The following is a 24231-nucleotide window of genomic DNA, read 5'->3' on the forward strand; positions in this document are numbered from 1 at the left end:
AGAATTCGTATATGCAAATGAGCGAGTGTAGAGTCGTATTAAAAATGAAATTTCTTCGTCGCGCTACCTGCCAGAATTTCAACTTTGAACCCGTGCAACAACGTGTTACTCGTTCATCAGAGACACGTGATATCACATGCAATTTATTCGAGAGAAAAATGAACCGCGTTTATCATGCGGTGGCGTTGCATAAAAATTTCCGCGATAATTTCGCCTGGCTCCCGTAATCGGGCTGAATAAACTGGATTAGCCGCGAGTAATTAGTGCAAAACAGTTTGTAACGGGTAAGCTCTGACTATATCCACTGAGTAATTCATGATTTTAAATAAATAGAATAGAATTCGTTGTGGTAGCCAGGCCGATATATAGCTCGTGGAATCCATTGTATTATTCCAGCATTCCGTTTGTTCCAGGCTGGCGTCGGATGTATTCGATTCAATATTTGGGATATTGAGATAGTGTTATTAATTATCAGTTAAACCACAAATTATGTATTACACGATACGTTATTTCCAAAGAAAAGGTCGATCTTAATCTGCTTTAAGAAATTTAAAGTATAATAGGAGCGTTCTTATCAATCTGAGTTAAGAAGATTTTACACGATAGAAATTTTTATTTTTTCTTCTTTGTTTTCAAATATTTTTTTCTCATCTACATTATCACATCTTACAGTCAACTGTATTTTTTGAGAATGTTTTCATTCCAGTACTAAGATACATGATCATTGTTTCAATGAAATATTCATCTTTGGCGTGAAATTCTCACTGTCTAATTTCTAAAGCGTTTTAAGGAAGCGTTTCAGGGAAATGTTTTCCTAATTTCGTAAAGCGGACTGGCGCGAATGCATTCATCGTGTTTTGAAAACGTTTAAACGTGTTTTTCGTGGAGCTAAAGTTCTGTTGCAGTTGCGCGGCCAGAATGAGTAGAATCGCTTGGAAACCGAGGCAACAAGAAAAAATCCCGTCGCGGTGCAAGCCAGAGAACGTAGTCTAATTTTGAAGCGTTTAAATTATACGGTGCCCACTTGCCGGTAATTAAGACGCCGTGCACTCGAGAATTCCTCATCGTAGAATAATTGAGAATGTAAATGGATGAAAAGATGTTTTCTCAATGAAACTACTCAAGACCTTCAATTACAAAATCCAGAGAAATTCGTATTCTGAGAATTCGTGCTTTGCTCAACTGGACATTCATTGCTCGAATAATCGTATGTTGCTGGTTTGATGCTTCGAAAGTATGAAAAATTCTAGTTATAGAATTGCTCTTAGTTTTATGTATCATTCAACGAATAATATTTCAGACTTTATGTCTTGAATAGAAAGAATCCAACATGTTGTCTGACCATATCAAGTGATATTCTACTCTTTGCACGACGATTTCAACGAAGGAAAGTTCTATTTGCTTAACTCTATTTTATTTTCGTAGATGAAGAATTACTGAATACAAATTATGTAGTTTAGATGCATGGATTTTAGAAATTAATGGTCAATAAACGTTACAAAATATCCTTAGCTACGACTTTGATCGTTATGCACAGTTTGCACCGTTAGTTACTTCTGTAATTATTACTCGTAACCATCCCACTTTACGTAATTTGCAATTCTGTTCTGTGTGCAGTTGTGTTCTGTGTGAAACATGATTATACACGAATAAACTATTTAATACCTAGTAACCTAACCTACATAGCAGAAGATATAGCAATCTACACTATGTAAGGAGGTTCTAAATGAAGATATCATGTAGCGACATCGATTGATGGCTCTGGGATCCTCGTGTATCATTCTACCTTTGTAATAAGGCTAAGGTATAATTCTTGGGAATCTAATGAAGGTTTTCGTCATCTTCTCAGATTTTTATTAATCTTTCCCTCGAACACCTTAGACGTGTAAACTTATACTCCACTATGTCATGCACTCTAATGTATCATTTTCAAATTGCATCTTCTAATCTTCACCTCTTTCGCTTTTCATTAATGAAAGCTTTGCGAATGGACAATTTCAGCACTTCGCAACTGAAAATATTTTTTCATATAATCGAAAGCTGAAGTGACGACAGGTTCTATATAATCCAGAGATCCATGGCGACCAAGCCGCAAATTGAATTAGCCGCTGAACAGAACAGAGGAGAAACCAAAATTAATAGTTTTGGCTTGGAAGGAAAGGCGTCGCTTTGAGAGGCGAGGAAGGGGCAACGAGCTAGCCGCCGATGGGACCTCGGTATGGATATTGGCCAGTGGGTTGGCAGACCTGCCTAGTAATATATCAGACCCGTCCACTAGTAATATACTGCCTAGTGCGGCTTGTTTAGTAGTAATAAAGCGCATTGCTGCCGGCCGACAACGTCGACTAGGATCTTGGCAACGACAAGCACTGAATTTTATGTACATTCAGATTATAGATAGACGAGAGGTGAGCTTATCCTCAAGAAGTTTCACCAACCTCCCTGATGGCCATTTCCATCGACTTCCAACCCACAAGCTTATTTCTAGAGATATTTTATAGGCGAGGTGACAAGTAGACTCTTGGTTTATGGTTTATCGAGAATATCTTTATTATCGAGCCGTGGGAATCGATATTTATGATAAATTTAAATTTTTTATGTCAGTATAATAAATGGAAGAATTATATCTCTGGCTGAGATAAAAATTTACGAATTTAAAGTTTATCGGTACACATTGGAATATTTCTTACTTATTTTCGTAAGAGGTGGCTGAAAAAGAAATTTTGTCGAAAATTTCCCAGGTGTAAAGATAAATAAATATTCCCTTTCGCGACGTTTTTATCTTATTTAAAGCCTTTTCAAATGTTCTGCCTAGAGGAGGAGTTTTATTTTCTCAATTAAATTTGGAGTAGAATTTATTCCTTTGTCAAAAAAATTCCACTGTTACTTGAAAAGAGAAAAACGTGAAATTTGCTAGTTTAAATTAAATTAAAAGGATCAAATGTAAATGCTTCATCCTTTTGTAATTCAAGCATTTTTCTTCCTAAAAAAACCGCCCTTCAAACTAATGTTTTTCATTTTAATTAAATTTCAGCAACCCTGCATAATGTTTTCCTGCCATTACCGTACATAATTCATTAACTGAACGCTTAAAATTAGCATAAGCTCAACGGATACACTTTGATTAAAATCTTTTTGGTCACTTTTAAATTTTATTTATTACAAATCTCCCATTTGACTATCAAATAATCTTGCAACCAGATCGAATAAAGATCCGAAGGCTCTCGTATCTCGTATAAACTTGACGAAAAACTGCCTCATCCAAGCTGATCTGAATATTCGATCTAAAAAACGAAGATGCAGAAAGGGACAAAACATGGTGAATAGAATCGCTTGGCACGAAGTCGGAGCTCCGTCTTACCCGGGCCGAAAGACAAGCTTTTCCATTAAGTTGCACGGCCAGCTTCTTTCCACGCGCGTACACGAGAAGGATGCCGGCAATAGAATTGCTAATCCGGCGATAAACACTTCGAAACGGCGCACGAACGAGTACTTTACGTGGCTGGTGTAACCTGCATCCAGGGCCATTAATGCACTCGCCGAGAAAAAGCTGCGCGTGTGCAGCGCACCGTAAAATAAAGCCGCGGGTCGAAGGGGCGCGCGATGATGAGGGTACATTTCGAAGGCTGCCGGAGAGACGGCGAATTTCCATTTGCATCAACGTACCTGGGGACTCGTTGCAAACATTTCCTCCGCATATTCCGCGTTAATAAAATGGCTTTTTATCGAATCGAGAATGGATCGTCGAATGTGAAGACACGTCGAACTTCGATAGGAATATTCGAAGAACATTTTTGTCGATGTTTGATAGAGATAGATCTCCCGGAGCGTTGTTCCAAATGTAATCAACTATGATCGTAGATGTTCTTTATCCCGTTTGTGTCATGGATTATTTCGATTCTAGATTCTCGATACATCACTAACTCATCGTATGAATCTCTAAATTGAAATTTTTACAACAGATCGAAACACAGTGCAAATTTTTCAAACCTTTGGAGTATTTCTTTCGATTCAGGCGTAAAAAGTTCAATTTAGAAAGTACATATTCATCTCGATAGAATCAATATTTTAGCGTTCAATACGAGACCAAAACAACCTGTTTATCAGCAAGCACTAGAAATATCATGCCCCTCGTGTACGACAGAATTTTTTCAACCGAAGATGGCAAAACCTCTCGGTATGTAGGATCGCAATTTCTGTCGTGTCCTCATCAAACAGAAGCGCGAAACCGTTTCCTGTAGTTCCTTTCATCTCGTCTTCTTCCCTCTCGACGAAAGAAATTCCGGCGCCTTGGTAACGGGAAATTAATCTGGAGGACCTCCTATTCGCCAGGGAAACTCAACGGCCCGGCCACGCGTTACACTCGATTTAATCTCATGACCAAAGCTGTATCAATTACCTTTCGTCTTCTTGCTCCTCCTGTTTCTTTCCGCTCGCTTGCCCGCCCCCGCAGCCCATCCACCGTAACAGCAACGGGATTATTCGGAGTTTAAAAATGCAAGCACTTTCGCGGCCCCCGACTAGGATTGAGCCATTGATCTTCGTGTCTGATGCATTCGACCCCTGCCAAACTACCCGCAGTTTCAGAAGTCGAATCGTGTAAAGGCCGCTTGATGTATAATGTAATATTGAGAAACACGTGTAACGACCGCAACATTCTCGTAATGGCCCACCGTTCTTCCGTCGTACGCGAAAGAATGCTCGCTATCGCTCGGAGAACAACGTGCACATCCCTCAGGAGAAAGAGATTTAGGTATTTTATGTTTATTTGAAAGGGTTCTCCAGTGTTCTTATGGTTCATTGAGAAAATTGTCAGTGATCAGTTTCTTGAAGATTAATATAGTAATTGAAGGTTACAGGGAAAGAATACGGTAAATCATATTATTCATTTTTTCTTTTTTCTTATAAATATATTTTATAAGTATATTTTTATTTATTTTATTTTTAAATATATTTTCTTGTTATTTATTTGTAATTTTATCAGTTTTTATAAGAATGTTACTTTGAAGATAGATTTCTATTCGTAAAATGTTAAATTGAAGGATGTGAGGTGTATTTAATAATGAAAAGGCTGTCAAAGATTTTCTACTGTTCGGAATATTTACTCGAATAATACTACTTTAATATAAGGACAACGTACTAAAAAAAATGGGGAATTCAATGAATGGAAAATGTTTTATTACATCCAGGGTCGCAGAAATTTTCATTAAACCTTATACAGACATTTTTTCCACGGTTGTGAAAAGAACGAAGTAACAGCGCACGAAAAGCTTCAATTTCAAGCAGCTTAAAAACCAAGGCTTTTCTTAAAATACGTTATACTTAAACGTGCTCCTATTTTGGTACGAACAATGGTATAGTGCACTCAAAAGTCTGCGTTTCAAGAATGCACACATTCAGCGACGTTTATCCTTTTACAAGAGGAGGGAAATCTTTTCAAGTGCTGTCCAGCGAACGCAGCAGTTTTCATTTTCCTCTGTAAGCTGCCTTTAACTTTGGTCGTATTCAATATAGGAAAATCATAAAATACGTAAGCGGCTTCGATCCTTTTCTTGATTCTGAAAAATTAGAAACTGTCGTTTGACAAACTGGCACTTTGCGAAGAATTTAAATTTTCCATACTTCAAAATCTTATTAAGTAGAACACGATGATATCTGATCTAAGATATCTAAGATGAAAGATTCTAAGATGAAGACTAATCGCATTTTTCGAGAGGAAATTCTATTTTTATTATCATTAAACGATAAATTCAAAATCATAAATCCTGAATCTATAAATTTCAAGCCGAAAATTTCATATGTCTTTAAAAATAAACCTCTGTTAGAACGACATTGACTCTTCAAAGTAGCCAGCAAGTAAAATCGAATTGTAACAGCCATCAAATAAAAGTACAATCGCAGACGGTTACCTTCTACGATCTGTACATAAAACTAAGACCAGACCATCCAAGTTTCCTTGTCACTACATCTACTTTTTCTTGCATCGGCTCGCAATTTATCGCGGTCGCTGTTACTTCGCAACGAAGGAACGTTTTATGCAATTTCGCGAAACGAAACAGCAAGTTGTGGTTACCGTCACGACGCGCCTCTTTATTCTTTCTCGATTTTTATCTTAGTCCATCGAAACGGAAGGCTGAAGATCAAGAGAATTCGTGAGAACGGACGTAAAGGGGAAAAAGTTTCTTTTCTGGTGGGTGGTGCCGGCGACAAATACCGTTTCCACCTCGATCCGATAGCAATCGAGAGAAAACAAACGCCTGCTCGAGCAGCCGTTGGACTTGGGTTTGGTCCGACGACGGATTACTCAGCTCTGTGTCTTTCCTCCTTCCTCTTTCGTTTCTTCGCCGACTTTCGCGCTTCGCTGCTTCGAGCTACACTGTTTTTGCGGTTCGAGCTGACGCTCGTTCTTTGCGGTTCTTTTTACGACGGAAAAATTTGAACCCGCTGGAAATTATTACTTTCCACGGTGGTTGCCTTTACATTTGATAAAAGTTTATGGAAATGAAGATTGCGGAATTAATGAGGATTCTTATCCGCAAAGATTAATGTCAGGTGGCGTGTCAGGTCTATTAACGAAATTAAAGATTTTATTGGTAAATTTATTTTTTTTAATTTTAGTACAGAAGATATTATACAAGAAGATAAGAAGACATTTGGGAGATCGGAGGAAAATATAGAATTTCTTTTTTGGCAGATTCGTTCAAATTTTTGGTAGTATATTCTAGAAGGAAGTAGATCTGTTAGGGAATAAAGGAAGAGAAATTTCTTCAATATTACACGGCGCGCCAACTAGCATAGAGTAATTCGTTTCCTAGCTGGAGCAATCTCTATCTTCAAAAGCAAACAGAATTCTTAAACGCAGAAGGCTAAGGCAACTAATACGCCCGACTTTGCATATTGGCTTCTTTGAACTCAAAGCGAAATCTCAGTTGTATCCGGCTGATTGCAGGACAGATTGATGCACTGAAAGCATTAGTAACGCAGTGTGGTCAGACAAGCTGGTTGGTAATTTTGAATTTTGTACTGTGAAACAACTTCGTAAAGAAAAAAAATAGGTACAGAGTCAAATAAACAATAAATCCTATATCGAGATAATGACAGATTTATATGGTTTTACAAATAACAGGATATCGGAACGCGATAAATAAAGCACTTGTTCGTAAACGACTCTTAAACTGATAAATTTGTAATCAATACATTACATATGTATGTAGTTACCGGAGCCTCTGCCTGTAAAACTGATTCATTATTACTACTTCAAGTGGTATTTATTATTTCGTAATCAAACCGTATTTATTATTCCGTAAATATCGATTATCCGATTAAATGATGAAGCTTCTATTTCGCACCGATATATCGCGATAGTTGGTAGAATTTAGAATGAAACCCGGTTACGTTCAAACGCATGGAAGTTCTTCGTTCAAACGGAAATCTTGATGTTCCACTATTTAGATAACGCCTAATTAGCACCGAAACATTTTTTTTAAAATACTAAAAAAAAAAAAAGAAAAATACTGAAAATATTACCATCAAGGATCATTGGATCGTAGATGACGAACAACCGAAACTACTGTGAATTAAAGATATGTCTAATTGAACGACGAAGGCATACTATCAACTAATATTTCTCAAAAATATTTCTTCAAACGTCAAAAGCCAGTCCATTGTCTAATATCAAGGAACGAACATTATCTTCATTAAGCACAGTTCTCTCATAATGCGAACTTACCTCGAGAATTAGTCTCAAGATCCACTTTCCATCCTGCCATAACATCTTTATCGCGACACAGCTATCAAAGAGCTCACTGATTGCGAGAAAGGAACTCTCTTAACACTGAGAACGATCTTTGATTTGGAAAAGCCATTCAAATCGATTTCCACAATTTCACGAGCATCTCGTGCATCTTGCTACTGGTCGACACCCAACAGAGGCGGGCCATTCCACTGCGTAATACTATATAACCATGCTGCATTACATACGGCCTGTGAGGTATGCGAGAGAACTAGTTGCAACAACAGCAGCTGGATTCGAGGCTAACTCGGGTTAGCCTCACCATGGGGTGAATAGCCGTGCCGGTATGTTTCTGGCTGACTGCCAGACCTGGTTACTAGTCGTACCACCACATTAATAGAGTTTTATTGTTATTTACTGTGACAACGGCCCGTTATTAACGAGAGCAAGCACGCAACCCTGGACACTGACCGAATTGTTGATTCTCCTGTTCCGACTACTTGGCTAACTTTGATCCATCGTTGCTCCCTTTGGCCTTGATGCGTGATGCAAATCGTTGTTTAACCAAGCCTCTGCTTCGTTCCGCTTGTCAGCAGACAATTATCCGTCATTATGCAGCGTGCGGGTGAAAATGACGTGGTTGAATAACGTCGAACGTAATAGTTCCTTCGATACCTAGCATCGTTTTTGATTCCTCTGGTCTTTTTGAGGGATGAGTGGCGTGGCTTTGCCTTTGTAAAATCGTGTGCGCTGGTGTCGGTGCTTGTTAGAGGATGTATATACCGCGTTTGGATCGCGTTGGCCCAACTAATTTCAGGAGAGAGATATCGATCGAAGGCTTCGAGTGTTTTTGAAGCGTTCCCTGCTGCTGTGGTGATTGATGAATTATCTTCGTGGAAAAATGAGAGGTTTTAGCGGGACATTTAAAAATTGTAGGGTGCTAGACAATGGGTGGTGAAAAACAGTCCTTAAAGAATTCAATAGTTTAATGTGCACGTTTTGAGTTGTATGTAGGAAAATGCATCACTTCATGCATAACGAAATTACGCTGGTAAGATAATTTCAGCAGCATAGCACATAAACAGCTGAATCGTTTAGTACCATGTAAGTTCTCTCATTTAGGCCAACACAAACAAGAGTTTCGGATAATTATATTGTCTCGTTATTCAGATCAACACTCTGTCGTTCAATTTAATTATATTTACAACATTAACATTATTTCATTTATGTTATATAAAAATTATCTTTAAAGGTAAAATATCCTAATTGGGAAATAATTAAATATATTCAAATGATGCAAACTATTCGATATACTTAATATTTATAAACGAGTACAACTGAAAAACCGAAAATAATTATCAGAAACTTACCTCAGTTTAGATCGAATACCTGTTCTTTAATCATACTAATGAAAGAATTTAATTCACCCACTTAATTTCAGTATTTCACAGCAATGTATGCACCAAGGCGACCATAATTCAGTCGTATCCAATCTGCGAAAAGCATTTCAATCGTAATAAGTCGGAAACAAACTTCACAATAAGCGCGATGTGAAAAACGACGACGTAATAACCTCGTCGAGACGGGGTCATTTCACGCGTTGTTAATTAAAAGCCAGCCGGTAGCGTTGTTCGTTAACACGTGTACCTTTATGCATGTACATACTGTCATCCTTTCTCTCTTCTCCCTTTGGATTTTACGTATCAACTGTGTATCGCAGTTAAAACATAATACAACATTAAAATCGAACAGTAATTAGTGAACGGGTAGTTGATGACGCTTGATCACAACGAAACCGAATAATAATTCCCTAACAGGCGTAAATTTATGAAAACCTTCATTGATCGACCGCCGTTCTCAAGTTTTAATCAAGTTTTACATCGTTTTTCATGCTTGTCCGGGACAAGCCAACTGGGAATAGGGAAATACAACGAATAAGAGATTTCAGGAAAAACTGTTTATTAATTACGTCTGAGTGGGTATTATTCCTGACGGTATTCCTTCAGGCGCAATTTCTCGAACCTGAGACGATATCGGGGAACGTAATTGAATTAGAATATGGAATATTGGAAAATTTTCTGTGTAAGAGAATCTCTTAAACCATACTTTCGTTCGTCATAATACCGAGTTTATGAAGAAAATACCCTGAAACGTAGGTTCGTTTTGCAAGTACTTTATCGATAAAATGTATATGAAGAATATTAATCGTTTCGTCTTTCTGTATTTTTTAATCAACTTGTAATATCTTATACGGAGGTTTTCCAGTTGAATTTAAAATCTTCTAGCAGGAGCTTTATAAAGAGATATTCTTTTACGGATATTATGATTTCACCGCCATTTGAAATTATTAACATCGTATAACAAAATACTGAATGAACGTTCCAACTTTTCCCTTGCCTCATCCCAATTTTCCATTACCACAAAATCAGGTTAAATATTTAAATATAATTTCCTATTATCTCTGGCCACGATTTCGTCTTTGCCTTTGAGAAGTAGCAAAAACTAGTTATTAATTCTGCGGCTTAATATTCCCATATGGCTCCGCGAAATTTCGTGCAATCGACGTCCAAACTTACCGCTATGCATGTCGACCAATTACCAGAACTTTAACCAGCTCGTTTCTAGCCGCACTTTTACCCTGTCCGATTTTTTTGAAAAAGTTATGAATAAAAGGTGCACGGACGAGCATACTTCCGCGACAGGTCGCTGACAAAAGATCGTTTCGTCAAACAACCGGGGGAATATGAGAAACGTCCACAGCACAGCGTCGCATTTATAAAGTTCACGCGCAGGTAACGCAGTTCTCATAACGTTCACGACACACGCCACAGAATTTTGTAGAACGGTGTACGGTTGGGAGATGATTTTTAGGTGGTTGGAAATACTACGTATGTACAAGCGCTTAAAGAAACGCTCCATTACCCGGCTGCCACTGGCTTTCTTTTTAGTCTTGCGCCAGACATTTCCAGCGATACGTTCGTCGTCACGCTCCGCGGATTAAAAAAGTCGTTTTCGAATTCGAAATGTTCGAACGGCGGTCCATCCTTTATTGACTACATACAAGAAGAAATTTCGAACATTTTAATATCGTCAGCAGAATATGATTTACCTGATTTATTGGATTAATAATTTTCTGATATTGAAACATTACGAAGGAAATTACAAGTGAAAAGATTAATGAGAGGATGATTCGAAGCTGAATGCCGACAATTATTAGCAGCAATTACATATTAAGTGGAATAAATGCAAGCTTTTCGATGGACGCATTCACTATGAAACGCATGTGCTATCACGTCGTCAATGTCATTATACAGATGTGTGGCAGCTATTGTGAATGACGAAGAATGAGGCATTATAAACGACGTTTATGAGACACGGGCTTGATTAACGCGTAATCACGTTCTCGCGTGATTGAGCGGGAAGTAATATTGTCCACATAAATACCAACAAGAGTTTCGCATTTGCTGGAAAACGTGTATGCGTAATTTATTTAATAAATTTATTAGACTGTATAAAATACATACGTAATTAATGAGTAGATATATAGAGAGATATTTAGCCAGTAAGTTTCGAGGTACAATTGTATTAATCATTACATTATCTTTTCTCTCCAAATCCTCACAAATTACAAATAATTTAAAAAATCTTTCTTATCTCAATAATGTAGCCAATAATTTTCAAACGACGAACAGATTGACGATTATCTGAATAATTACATATAAACGTAAGAATTCTTTTATTTGTGTATATACCATGAATGTTTCAAATCTTTCAAATTCTCCAAATTCCAGATACTCCATCTCTCAACATCTATTTTGAGCACAACAGTGGAGTCTCCGGCAATCATGAAAATCGTGATTGACGTGGTCCGTTTGAAACGACCGTAGGTTCAAAACTCGAGCGTCTGGAGGGTTGATTGCGGATCCCAGCAAGCAGCACCCCTTAGAGCGAGACGCGCCGTTACCCAGCATGCTCCATTTACCCCGATAGCTACGAATACGTGTATTACACCCGTGGTATCGAAATTCCCCGTCCCCCGTGACACACTGTCCCACCCCCCACCCCTTTGCAGCAGCCATTTTATCTGAAACGACAACCATCCGCGACAAAACGATCTGATGTTTCGCGGAGAAAATTTCGTGGAAATTTCAACCAGATCGAAGAGCGCATACGAGCGCCTGTCACTATATTTTTCGCTATAAAAATTCCGTGATAAATTTTCAACGTCGTTTCGTCGATCAACGACGAACATACTTTACGAATCTTTGATCGATATTGCTTCTATCGTATATTTGTACGAAATTTTCGGACCTTTATTTTATCTGTCATGTGTTTTGGCAGGTTTTCTGTTCAAAAAGCAACGGTTAGCGGAGAATTCGAAGGTGCTCCTGGCGATATTTGGTACAGCCGAGTATTTGTAGTAGTGAGTGAAGTTGAGCTTTTTTTCGCAAATAGGCTTAGTTGACCGTGGTTAAACTGTGCGGAATGAATTCATGTGTTTATTGAGTTCGTGGAAATTCTTCTTTGACCGAATGAAGGATATTGTATGTTCCCGAAGAAAAATCATCTATTATTTAATTCCTGTATTTTAGATTATATAAATAGGACATTGCAAATTTATAACTTGAGAAAAAAAAAATATATATATATATATAATTTTCGTAACATGTTTCCATGCAATTCTTAAATAATACAGAATATTTCGACGTGTTAAACACAAAATTGGTGTGATCGCGTCTTATTGTTGACATAGACGAGTCATTGTTACGTATTGCGCCATAACCGCCGAGAGTCGTTAAAATTTTTTTATTCCTCAGTCTTGTCTCGACCGCCCAACGATTAAGCGTACGAGTGTAAATATATGTAATAATTAAAAACCATATGACGTATTCCTGCTAATCTATTGTATAACACAATGCGACTTCACAGAGGAAGAAAAATAATGTTAGCAGGTGCTTGTGTTAAATAATCGAATCTCAAGTAGAACAGTTCGTATGCAATATGCATGATGAGAAGATGAAGAGAGGATGAAGTTAGGAATTACAAAGTGAGTTACGAGCACACGAATGTAAGCCAATTAAGAATTTAAGATTGGAAAGAGGAGTTTATCGCCGTTTCCTGGTCCGTTTTCGTTCACTGTCCATAAACAGCCAATGGGATGGTATTGACAGCGAAAAGAAAGCGCCAGGTGTATGGCGTAGAGATTCGAGTAGGGTTGAATTGATCGCTTAATAATGCAAATGCGATTTCAGTCTTTAATGCTCGCTTGAGCGTTCGTCACTTAATAGGATCGCATTTAAAGAATTGTACCGAATTTCACTGAGATTGGTGAGTTGCCCTGGTAAATATTGACCTTTTTCATTGTGTAAAACATTCGGCCTTTATTTTCTTCTTCTTTTTTTTTTAAAGCCGCATTTTAAACGGCTAATACGCTATAAAAAAGTGGAATGCGCTTTTATAATTTCCCGGCGATTTCATGTGCAAAAATTTAATTAACTATAGGCTTCAAAAGATTATAATATCTGTAGAATATTTGTATTGAAAATATCGTAATCTTTAAAATTTATAAAAACCAATATCTTTGATCAATTTGCAGTTTAATTTTTAGATATGTCAGTGTAAATTCACACGTTCGAGGGGAGACGCGATCTCGAAGTAGCGCGCCAACGGGAGTCGTAAATTCCCATTACAATTTGAATAATCGACGCCACGAATCGTTCGATCCCTTATTTCTTGTGGGATAATAAGGGTAGTATCCAACAACTTCAGTGTGATGCAAGATTGAGTATTTGATATGACAATTACGAACGAGTACGACCTTTTTCTTTTTTTTTTTTTTTTTTTTTTTTTTTTTTTATTAACGTGGAGAAAATCCGCACGGATACCAGGCCGCTTCTGGGGGGAAGCGGCGTGGTAGTGCCGGACTCCAACCGACTAAAACCTTCACGATGACCGTCCCGGCTGTAATCGAGAGAGGCTCCGGAACCGGTGTGAGCGACACACCGCCTCCCCCTCCCCGCGCACAAAATGCACCTCGAGTCACCAAACGTCCTAATGCGTTCACCGTCGCCTCGACAGACGGTGCCAGGTGCTCGAAGTGAGCGCCGAAGGTCCAGTGACTGTCGAGGGTCAGGCCCAGATATTTCATGTTGGTTCCGACCTCGATCTCAGCCCCCTACAACCTCAGGCGACAGCCCGCTGGAGGCGTCCCGTGATCGGCTCGGCGGCAGAACCACATTGCCTCGGATTTCTCAGGGGACACCCTCAGTCTCAATCCCTTGATCGCGGCGACCACGCAGGCTACCGCCAGCTCCGCCAGGCGGACGGTTCTGCTCCACGCCGTGCCCCAGACCAGTACCAACGTGTCGTCGGCGTAGTACGCCAGTGCCGAGTCCGGAGGCATCGACGCCCGAAGCACCGCGTCGTACGCAATGTTCCACTGTAACGGACCCAGCACAGAATCCTGCGGGACCCTGCGGTACACCGCCCTTTCAGTCATCCCTCCGCCACTGACGGTGTAGACGCCCGGACCACACCCCCAGGTACTCGGGTACCCGATGAAACTTGAGGGCCCGGCATATCCTGTCCCAGGGGATGCTGTTAAAGGCGTTGACCAGCGACACGGCCAACGCCACGCAACTACGTCGCTCGGCCCCCTCGACCAGGGAGCGGACACGAGCGACAGCGTCGGCCGTAGACCGTCCCCTCCGGAAGCCAAACTGGCTGTCGTGCAGTCCGGGATCACTCCGGAACAAATGCGATTCGAGGTGGACCGTCGCCATTCTCTCCAGTAGTTTGCCAGCCTCGTCCAAAAGGCACACCGGCCGAAAGGCGGAAGGCAAGTCCGGAGAGCGTCCCTCCTTCTACAAAACGAGGAATTCGCCCCGAGACAGGCAACTGTCGAATAGACGCATTAATCTCGGGGCTAAGACCCCGGCGACGTCCTTCCACAGGCGGGCCGGGACTCCGTCGGGACCCGGAGCTTTCCGCGCTCCGATCCTCCCGACAGCCTCGGCTAATACTTCCTCGGTGGCCCTTGATTCCGGGCTCCAACTTCCCGCGGTGTCATGTGGCTCTTCCTCCGGCGGTTGAGGCTCCTGCTCCTCCTCATCGGTGAACCTGACATCTTCCTCGTTCGCCGCTCCCGGGAACAGGGTGCCGACAACCTCCTCCAGGAACCGAGGGTCCATGCTCTCCGTTGCGGGAGGCGCCCATGGGCGGAGTTTGTTCAATACCATCTTGTAAGGGCGCCCGCAGGGATCGGAGTCGAGGCTGGCCTTCTGGCTCGTCCCAAGCCCGTCTCTTCGCTTCCTTGATGGCTTGTTGCAGGGGCCTCCTCGCTTCGCGGTAGGCCTCGTACAGACGTTCTCCTTCCCGGTGGGCCAGTGGGCCCGCGCGCACCGAACGGTCGCTCATCGCACCATCAACCACCACCTCCATCGAGATGTAGAGGTGGTCCGAGAGGGTCTCCTCTGGGGACATGCCCCAACCGGAAACACGGCGGGATGCGGCAGGGTTTGCCCACGTGAGGTCCATTATGGACTTGGCCCGCCACGCCACGCACGTGCTGGTCAACCCCCGGTTCATAAGCCGGATGTCGAGTGCGGCCGCCCAGTCCTGCACGTCGTGCCCCTTTCTGTTGGTCCTACGGCAGCCCCACGCCGTTGAGTGAGCGTTGAAGTCCCCGAGTACTAGTGACGGACAGGCGCCCAAACGCCTCGCGCAAGCCGCGAGTCTGTCCAGGATGGAGGCGTATTCCGTTCGGCTGATGTTGGGCGACACGTAAACGGCCACCACGGCCAGGTCGCCCCATTTCACGGCCACGAAGCCCCGTCCCCGCTCAACGAACGAGTACGACCTGGGACTCCTTTCGTGTTGACGATATTGATGATTGTTTTCGACTTGTAGGTTCTTGCTAGACTTCCGGCTCCTGCTGTTTCTTGCACTGGCCTCTGACTCGAGTTGATTTAGACTAACTGATGAGCTTTAACTGTTATTTGAATGTTACTGTGGAACAAGTCTAGAGCGTAAGTAGAAGAAGGATGAAGTGACTGCTCTGTCGTAATGAGAACAAGTTTAAAGCACAAGTTGACTGTTCTGTAGTCTCGAGAACAAGTGAAGTTCGTTTTTATGAAGTTACGGAGAAAAGCTCAGTAAGGGTGTGCCCTTTGAACGAAGAACGTGAATTCGTTGCTCATACTTTTTGTCAGGAAGGTGAGGGTAACGAAAATACTTGCAGGATTAAAGGATCTTGCGAGCTAATAAGATTCAGTTTATGGTGGGGCCTTAGGTTTATTGAGGGTCTGCCTAATGGTGTTTGGGCCTTGACGGTCAGACAATAAAGGACGTCGCACGGACCATTTCACGCGACGTAGCAGTCAGACACGAATAGTAGAATTTCTTTTTGTCAGTTCACGATATATTTTGCAATAACCACCATACGAATTTAAAACTTGTCCAAGAAAACATAAATCTCCCATCAGTTTTTCTCAATTAACCGTAGACAACAATTCAGTGTATACAAAATCATGCGACTACGTGTCATCGTCTACGTGCTATGTGAAAGAGTAATAAATTGAAGCGATTTCCTCAACACGGCAACGAAGGTGGAATTCAAAAGAAGTTGGTCAGGGGATCGATCAAAATTTAGGGGATATATTCGGGTTGTGAAGCATTACAGCTTCACTGCAAATCTTGATTAACTTCCTTCGTCTTCGTCTTTGGGAAGATCCAGAGTCTCGAAGTGCTGTGACGGTGGAGCATAACATCAATTTTCATCCCCCAATGACGTACGTCTTGTTCACGAAGACGATCGTCCGCATAGTTGTTGAGTGTCACATGCTAAATTCGAGGGAGAGGTGCTTCAAGGGTAATATTTAATCCTTAATGGTGACTAGAATCATGTTAAGATCTGCAAAGCTGTTGACAAGAGAAATTTGATATTAACGATATTGTGCAGAAGTGTCTGATAGATAGAAATTGAAATTATCGCAGTAGATGTTGTAGTAATGATATAGTATTGTGCTCATTATGTATCTGGTAATTTCACTTAAATTGTAATAGTGGAATATCGCGCACATTTCGTTTTACGATAATTATTTAGCGTGGGTTCAATAGCCTATTTAATAGAAATTTAGTTGCTAAGATATGGATTTTGATGGAAATTTATACTATTCGAGTTCTAAAATGTTTACAGACAAACTTTATGTAATTGGAAACATTTTATAAGTTTCTTTTAATATCGGCAGCGATCGTAACTTTAAATCGTTTAAAAAAACGCAAAGAAGCTTTAGTGCGGTAATATTTTATAAAAAGTGATATAGACTCCCAATAAAATGAAATGAGATTCCTTTTATTAGGATTTAAGATGCAAAGAAATTCCAGTATCCGATATATTTTATTTATTTATAGCTAGCATAATAAATTTGTCCCGTACATAAATGAATCAGTTTTTCTGAATTATATATCCAATATCCGCATTTATACGTCAGTTATATTAAATACACGATAATAATTCATCACCATATATATTAAAATTTTCATCACTCTTCTTTAACTAAAAAAATTATAAAACTGATCAATTTTACCATTATTTACATTTTTAAAATGCTTACTGCATTTATTATCATGTATATTGTAATATGTACAGATGTAAGAGAAGTATAATTTTTTAAATATTTACCCTTTCTGTCCTTGTCGTACGCTCGGACTTTTCGCTCACACATCCTCACTGACCTACGCCAAACTTCATCAGCGTGCGTTGGTCAGTGACAGATGCTCAGTCAGCGTTTTTTCACAGTTACTAGTTGATTTATAAGTTCCCGAAACAAATATATGTAGGTCACAGCGATTGGACATCATCTATGTACATGTATGGTATAGAAATGCTTTCTAAATGCCAGTGTTCAAATATTGTAACTTGGGAATCAATTGAGATGTTGATCTCACATAAAAAGTATTATAAAGAGCATGTTTTCATTTTTATCTAAATCGAAAGTAATATGTAAAAGTAATATGTAACTCTGTAAAAAATTTCTGTTCGTAATTATTCTAACTCGAATTCAGTATGAATGTAGAACTATTACTTTATTACTTGTTACGCATATCAATAATCTTTTTCTTTGATTTAAGAAAATTTGTATTCAATTCATATTTTGAGGTTTATTTATGTGAATATTATTATATTCGAATGTAAAGTAACATTGCTATATATATGAAAAAGGATTTGTCTTATTCAATTATATGATGTATGTTTAAATTACCCATGGTTTGTAATTAAATCGTATTTAATTTATTTAATGGTATCCCAGTGAGAGATTTGGAAATTAAATTTCGTTATATTGAAAAGAGAAAAGTAATCATCAATGAATGAACATCAAATCTATTTGAATAAAGAATGAAAGAAAAATGCTGCGAGAGTTTCGTTATATCAACGACGTTCGTGCAACGATCGAGGGTTGTTATCGTGTTTTACGCGAAAATTTTCATCGGTCACAGTTGGATAGATGGAAATGCTCTCGTTATTCTTACACGATCGTCTATAATAAATAAATCGTCGACAACTATGTCCGGTCTCACTTCCCGGCGCAAACTATGTGAAATATGTGAACACGTTGACAATAGCCGTTCAAGGTTTCAACGACATGTGCCGTTGTCGACCAATCACACGTTAACCAAGGCATCTATTGTACGTAGTTACTTGTTTTGTACGACATTTCAATATCCATTGTACATCAGGCTATTTAAAGAGGAATTGTTCGAAGTCAGTAACCAGATCCAGAAGTAAAAATTCTACTGTGTGTTTGGCTTCAAAGATCAATATCGTCTATTGCATAAGAGTACAGCCATTGCTGGAGATTTGTTTTTCCATGGAATATCGTAAAAAAACAGTGATGTTGTTTTTTACACAATAATTCCTGACATTGTTTTTTGATCAAATATTTTGATTGAAACACTTTATCTCTGAAACAGGAAATTAAATTCACGTGAACGAGAAATGCAGTTTTTGCAGTAGTTTAATAAATCGGTTACTGCTCTTTTTTTTTGAAAAATATTGTTTTATTCCCTAGTTATTAAATGAAAAACTTGAAAATAATGAACGATTGAAAAAATGTAACAGTGGCACTCGCGCACAGGTGTTTAATACTAGAAGTGAATTAAATGTAATTTTATTTATTTTCATAACTTTGGATAACCGTAATTGACTAACATTATTCGAATTTATTTCAGGATCTCAGCACCGTTTCAAGTAGCTGCTGTAGCTCTTGTCCTGGCCGCCACAATTTCAGCTTTAATTGGGCATTGTTATTCAGATCACAGAACCCTGGTCGCCTGTGGATTATTTCTTCTTAGTGGTAAGTATTCATGTCAAATCGTAGTTAAAAAATAAAATTAGTCAGTTGCTGGATGCCTTCTAGTGTATTTTTATTTCAAATCTATACCAGATGACATATAGAAATCAGAAGTAATGAAAACCTTTTAATTCCTGCAATCGAAAAAATCTAGCGATAAAAGTTACTATAAAGAGGAAGTTAAAATTTTTTGAAATTAAGGAACACACAGTAATCTGTTTGACAGAAACGTGCAAACTACTCCATCGAAAAGATGCGTTTCACGTTTAACTTCACCAAGAGTTTTATCTCTATGCGATAATCAGGTTTCAAAAAGGGCAGAAAAATTTACCCTAAAAGAAACAAGTTAGAACCACTCGAAATCAGAAAGCAAACAGCGAAAGGCCGGCGCAATCTGCTCGAGCCAAAAAGTACATTTCACACTTAACACGATCCGAGGTTTATAAAGAGGAATGTCAGCATGGCCGAGGACCATAAAGTCTCATAAAAAGTGCTCGGTGGTACAGCAGTCGCTTCTAATCAGCGATGATCCGGCAAAAAATCGTCGGTTGGAGACAAGACCGCCGTGGAAACGCGGTGATTAACACGGTGGACGCTTTCAGAGCGACCACCGCAACCGGAAAGAAACGATAAAGAGGCGGAAAAAGAGTAGGGGCGATTTTTGAGAACTGACGAATCGTTTGTTCGCTGGTCACGTATGGAATTCGTAGCTTCTCTTTCACTCCTTTCCTCTTCTACCATCTTTCCTACAAGCTCTCTCTTTCTTTTTCCTTCACGATCTCAGAGAACTACTTGGCGGTGTATCAACCGCACTTTCTCCCTGTTCCCTGTTGAAAAGCTAACAATGTGATCCTTGCTGTTTTAAACTCTCCGGCTACATGAGTTTAACGCGTGAACAATTCATAGATCACGAACGTTGTTTCCTTGTTCTCATGGGAAACTTTCTCATGGGAAACACTCCTACCAGTGGCTTCTTAATATTCGACGCTGTTTCCGTCGGAGGTAAATCGCTTTATTAAATAAAACGTTTACATGCCGGCTGGGCTCGCACGGTTTTTGCGCCGAAAGTGGATCACTTGGTTATTCGGATCCTGTCGTCTCCCTTTGTGGTTTTTGGGAGACTATATGAGTAAATGTAAATTGAGTTTGTTTGAGTGATGGAATTCATAAATGTGTCTGGAGCTCCAATAAAAGGAAGGAAGATAAATGTACAGGATAATGTACAAGCTTGCCATTTGCGAAGTAATAATCTTCTACTGACAAGGAATCTATATTTCGATAAATTTTCAAATTTTATCAATGTTTCTTTTCTCTAAACTTTCAAGTATCGATTAAGAAAGATTGAGAGTAAAAAAAATTCAAGCATCGATCGTCTATGATATTCACAGATTGGATCTGTGTATAAATGAATAAAATTTTAACTTACAATTTTACACTCGCATGATCAGCAATAAACAATTGATCATTAAGAAGGTAATAAAAAACAACGAGGGTCGTGAACCTGTATCGGGGAAGTTTTCCACTTGAGCAAAATCGAGTGCGTGAACGTAAAACGGAAATAGCGAATGAAAATCGAGCAAAAGTATATATCCTGGGAAAGTCTAATGCTCCTGGATGCACGGCGGATGAGTTGGGGGAGAATGGAGTAGTTCGATTAAAAATCGCTCGGATGGGATCGTCGCTCGACCGGAAGTTTAAAACGCGACGTCCTTCTACCTTCCACTTCCGACCAAATAATTCGACAATCGTTTGCCAGGCTGTAATTAGCGACCAGTTTATCGAATTCCGACTCTTCGAAAAAGCTTCGCTTTCGCTTGCTACCTGAAAACCAGCAGTCTTACTACTTTTTACTTTTTAAGGGTTGAATATCATAATATTATTATTTATAATATACTAATAATAATAACATTTTGGATCTTTCAATAATCAGTAATTAGAGTTTGTCAGACAGAATAGTTGCTGTTTTATGTTCAATTTGTTGAAATGTATATAGAATTTGAAAATGTTCAGACTATGCGAGATATACAAGGCATCGTTCGTACAAGAGTCTTTCACAAATTAAGATTAAGTTATATTATTTCATTTAGTTGAACAAATGCTTGTGAATAAATCACAAAGTTCGTCCAAGAGAAATTTTAATTAAATTTCTTCCGTTACTTTGTTTCTATAATTTAATCTGCCTTTAAATCTCTGCATGTTTATTACATCGTCAATGACTGATAATAGCGAAAAACAGATTTTAAATAGGTTAAAAATTGATTTGAGAGATCAAAGATGAATTATAATTACTATAAAATATCCGTCTCTGCGCAAAAACTGCAATATTGATGCACTCCATTCGTGAATAAAACTTTTTCCCTCAAAAGAAACAGACTGAAGTCGATAAAATAAGAGCTAATAGGTCGAAATCGAAGAAAAATGTTGAAAGTAGCGTATAGATGCTGGAAATAAAGAATAATACGTCGCTCAAAGGTCGACGAGAGCAGAAAACGTCAGAAATTGAAGGATCTTATATTGTTGTCAGGGCTGTGTGAATTTGTCGGTGGCGTATCGGCGGCGAAACATTTTTCCGTTTGTTTCCAACCATACGGAGACACACGGCTGCGATGATGAAGTCATGCAGAACACACTAGTGGATCCATTTCCTCCATTTTCCTGCCGGCTCTTTCTCTTATTTTCAAGCCGTGCGCCAGCCGGATTTCGCGAAAAGCCGGTACGTTTCGCGTCGTGAATTCGAAGATATAAGCACGCGAAAAAGCTCGCCAATTTTATACCAGGAACATTCAGAGAAATATATGTATACAGACGTGCGTGTATATAAATTTCGTTCTGAAATCCTGCATTATTTGTCTCCAACGAAATTTTAATCCAAATGTAAAAGCATTCGATGTTCGTGTGAAAAACGCTTTTCCCCGACCTGTGAATGTTTAATTCTTGTCGGTATGATGATGTTTCCATGTTCTTACCTGGTTTTCCAATTAAAGAGATTAATCATTTGGGAAGGCGAATATATGAGTTCCTGTCCTTTCAACATTCTTCAAATACAAATTTTATCAATTCTAACAGCGTTTAAACGTCATAAACGTTAAACATGTCCAGAAATTTTTATCAAAGAAATTTCTTCTGCTCCAGACACTTGTTTTTCTAAACTGCGTGATAAGTCTATCTTAGACATGTTCATTCCTTAGACACGAACAACAAAATCAATTAAAATACGAATTACTCTTTTTCGTCTCACGAAAACTTCAAACCTCGTTTAACCACTGTATCAAACGAAATAACGATTAACATCGTAATCGTGGTATCATTCTCTATTTTATTATTATTTATTCAAGACAAAAACAAAGCTCTGACAGTTTACAAAGACGCGATAGCTCGCTATCGAAGGTTTCGTTTTCATTTTGTGCGTTCCTTTCCTCGTAGATCGTCGGGTAATCATGCTCGAGGCTAAAAGCGGTGGAAACTGGAAGTTCTTCTACGAAGACTCGTAATTACGTGTCGGAGAACAGGTCGGCCATCGCAGAAGGAAGAAAAAGATGGACACGAGAGATAGCCGGAACATAGAGGAGAGAGAAGGAGACTAGACCGCGGTCGAAACTCGAAAGCGAAGGATCGGTCTGATTTATATCGAGCTTTACTACTGGGCCTCGATCTCGTCTCTCGGTTTTCGAGGCTGCGCGCAATTCTGTGGCAGCTCCTGGAATCTGGATCAGAAATTTCTTTGAAATCCTCGGGAATTCTCCGCTTGATCGATGTCTTTTATTTCGCGCGTGAAATTGTGATTCATATCTTTTTGACAGGCCTCGGACCTGTGTTTATTACTTGAATTTTATTTTGAACAGCTTGAACGCGTTGATTCTTGAGTTACTCTACTTCTATTTTTTCTATTTTCTCCCTATCCTCGAAATCTATACTAACTATTCTCTATTTTCTATTATTTCTGTTCTTTGCCTTCTTTCCATTTTTCTCCAACCTTTTCAAATTCTCTACTCCCCTTTACTTTCCTGTAATTTATATTTATCTCTACCTACTACCCTCTCTACATTTATATTCCTCTTAAATTTACATTCATTCTTATTTTTCCGCCTCTTCTGTATTTATACATGTTTCTATTTCTACCGTTCTTACGAGTCTTTCTATTCCATCTATCTTTCTTGCACTCTCTTCTCCTATTCCTCTGTCCGTTTCTAACTTTCTTATGCCTCCCATTACTCCGATCCTCCCTCTATCCTACGAAGTACAGCGATAAATTGCCAAAAGCAATTTGCAATGCGATAATATCGGACAGACAGGTGTTGGGTCGCCATCTCGTCCGAGTTGGGGATTGACTTTGCGAAATGAAAACAGATACCCGGAGCGACGTGGCTTTTGTCCGTGTTCCGAGCGCGTAGCCGAGTAGACGTGACGTTTTATTGGCGGAATCGATAGCGATACAATATCGCGAAACTCCCTTACGCTCTGCCGTGCCGAAAAAGTTCTTCTCCGCGTACATCAAAGGCGAGGCTGAAACAGAGAAAGAGTGAAAGAGAAGGGGAGGGAAGGGAGCAGCGGTTGCTGGAAAGCAATACGAGCTCGATTTTCTCGACCTCAATAATACGAAGCACGAAGCAATCGGTTTCTGTGCGCCGCGATATATCGCGTGAACCGTGTCACCAACAAAGAATTTATTTGTTGCCCGCTTCCCGCAATTTGGCCGGTCTTAGCGACCGAGTTCCGTTACCTTTATTGCTTAAGAACGTGTATAACTTTTCCTGGAATTCCTTTAACTTCCTCTCGATACATTCTAATACTTTTGTTAACAAAGATTTACTCCTTGCAATAAAGATTGGCACGCTAAAATTATCGTTTCCAACGTTTTGTAATTTGGAGTTGAAAAGTTGATTAAATTCCATATATTTTCACAGAGTTGCTAGCGGTAAATGAAGAGGAAATAATTTTAAGTAAATATAACGAAGTGGAAATTATTCCAACGAACAGAAAAAGTGAAACTAAATGACTATCGATTACTTGATAATCTGCAAAATATAAGGTAACGATGACGAGTGGCAAGAACCGCGGAGTTACCTACGACTTCGAACTACGCGATAACTACTTAATACTTATCGATAAGACGTCTTTTCCGCTTTCTTTCTTAATCCGCTTGAACTT

The 24231-nt window shown here is 39.5% G+C and overlaps 1 protein-coding gene across 1 annotated transcript in view; it reads left to right on the plus strand.

The window, feature by feature from the left end:
* Window positions 1-24231, plus strand: part of LOC126923634 (uncharacterized) — a 162477-nt gene that overhangs the window by 98645 nt on the left and 39601 nt on the right. Inside the window, exon 4 of the mRNA XM_050737305.1 lies at window positions 18962-19086. Coding sequence (XP_050593262.1) covers window positions 18962-19086 — 125 coding nt within the window. The remainder of the gene's footprint in view (window positions 1-18961; window positions 19087-24231) is intronic.

The sequence above is a fragment of the Bombus affinis genome, chromosome 13 (assembly GCF_024516045.1).
Source record: "Bombus affinis isolate iyBomAffi1 chromosome 13, iyBomAffi1.2, whole genome shotgun sequence".
Taxonomy (NCBI): domain Eukaryota; kingdom Metazoa; phylum Arthropoda; class Insecta; order Hymenoptera; family Apidae; genus Bombus; species Bombus affinis.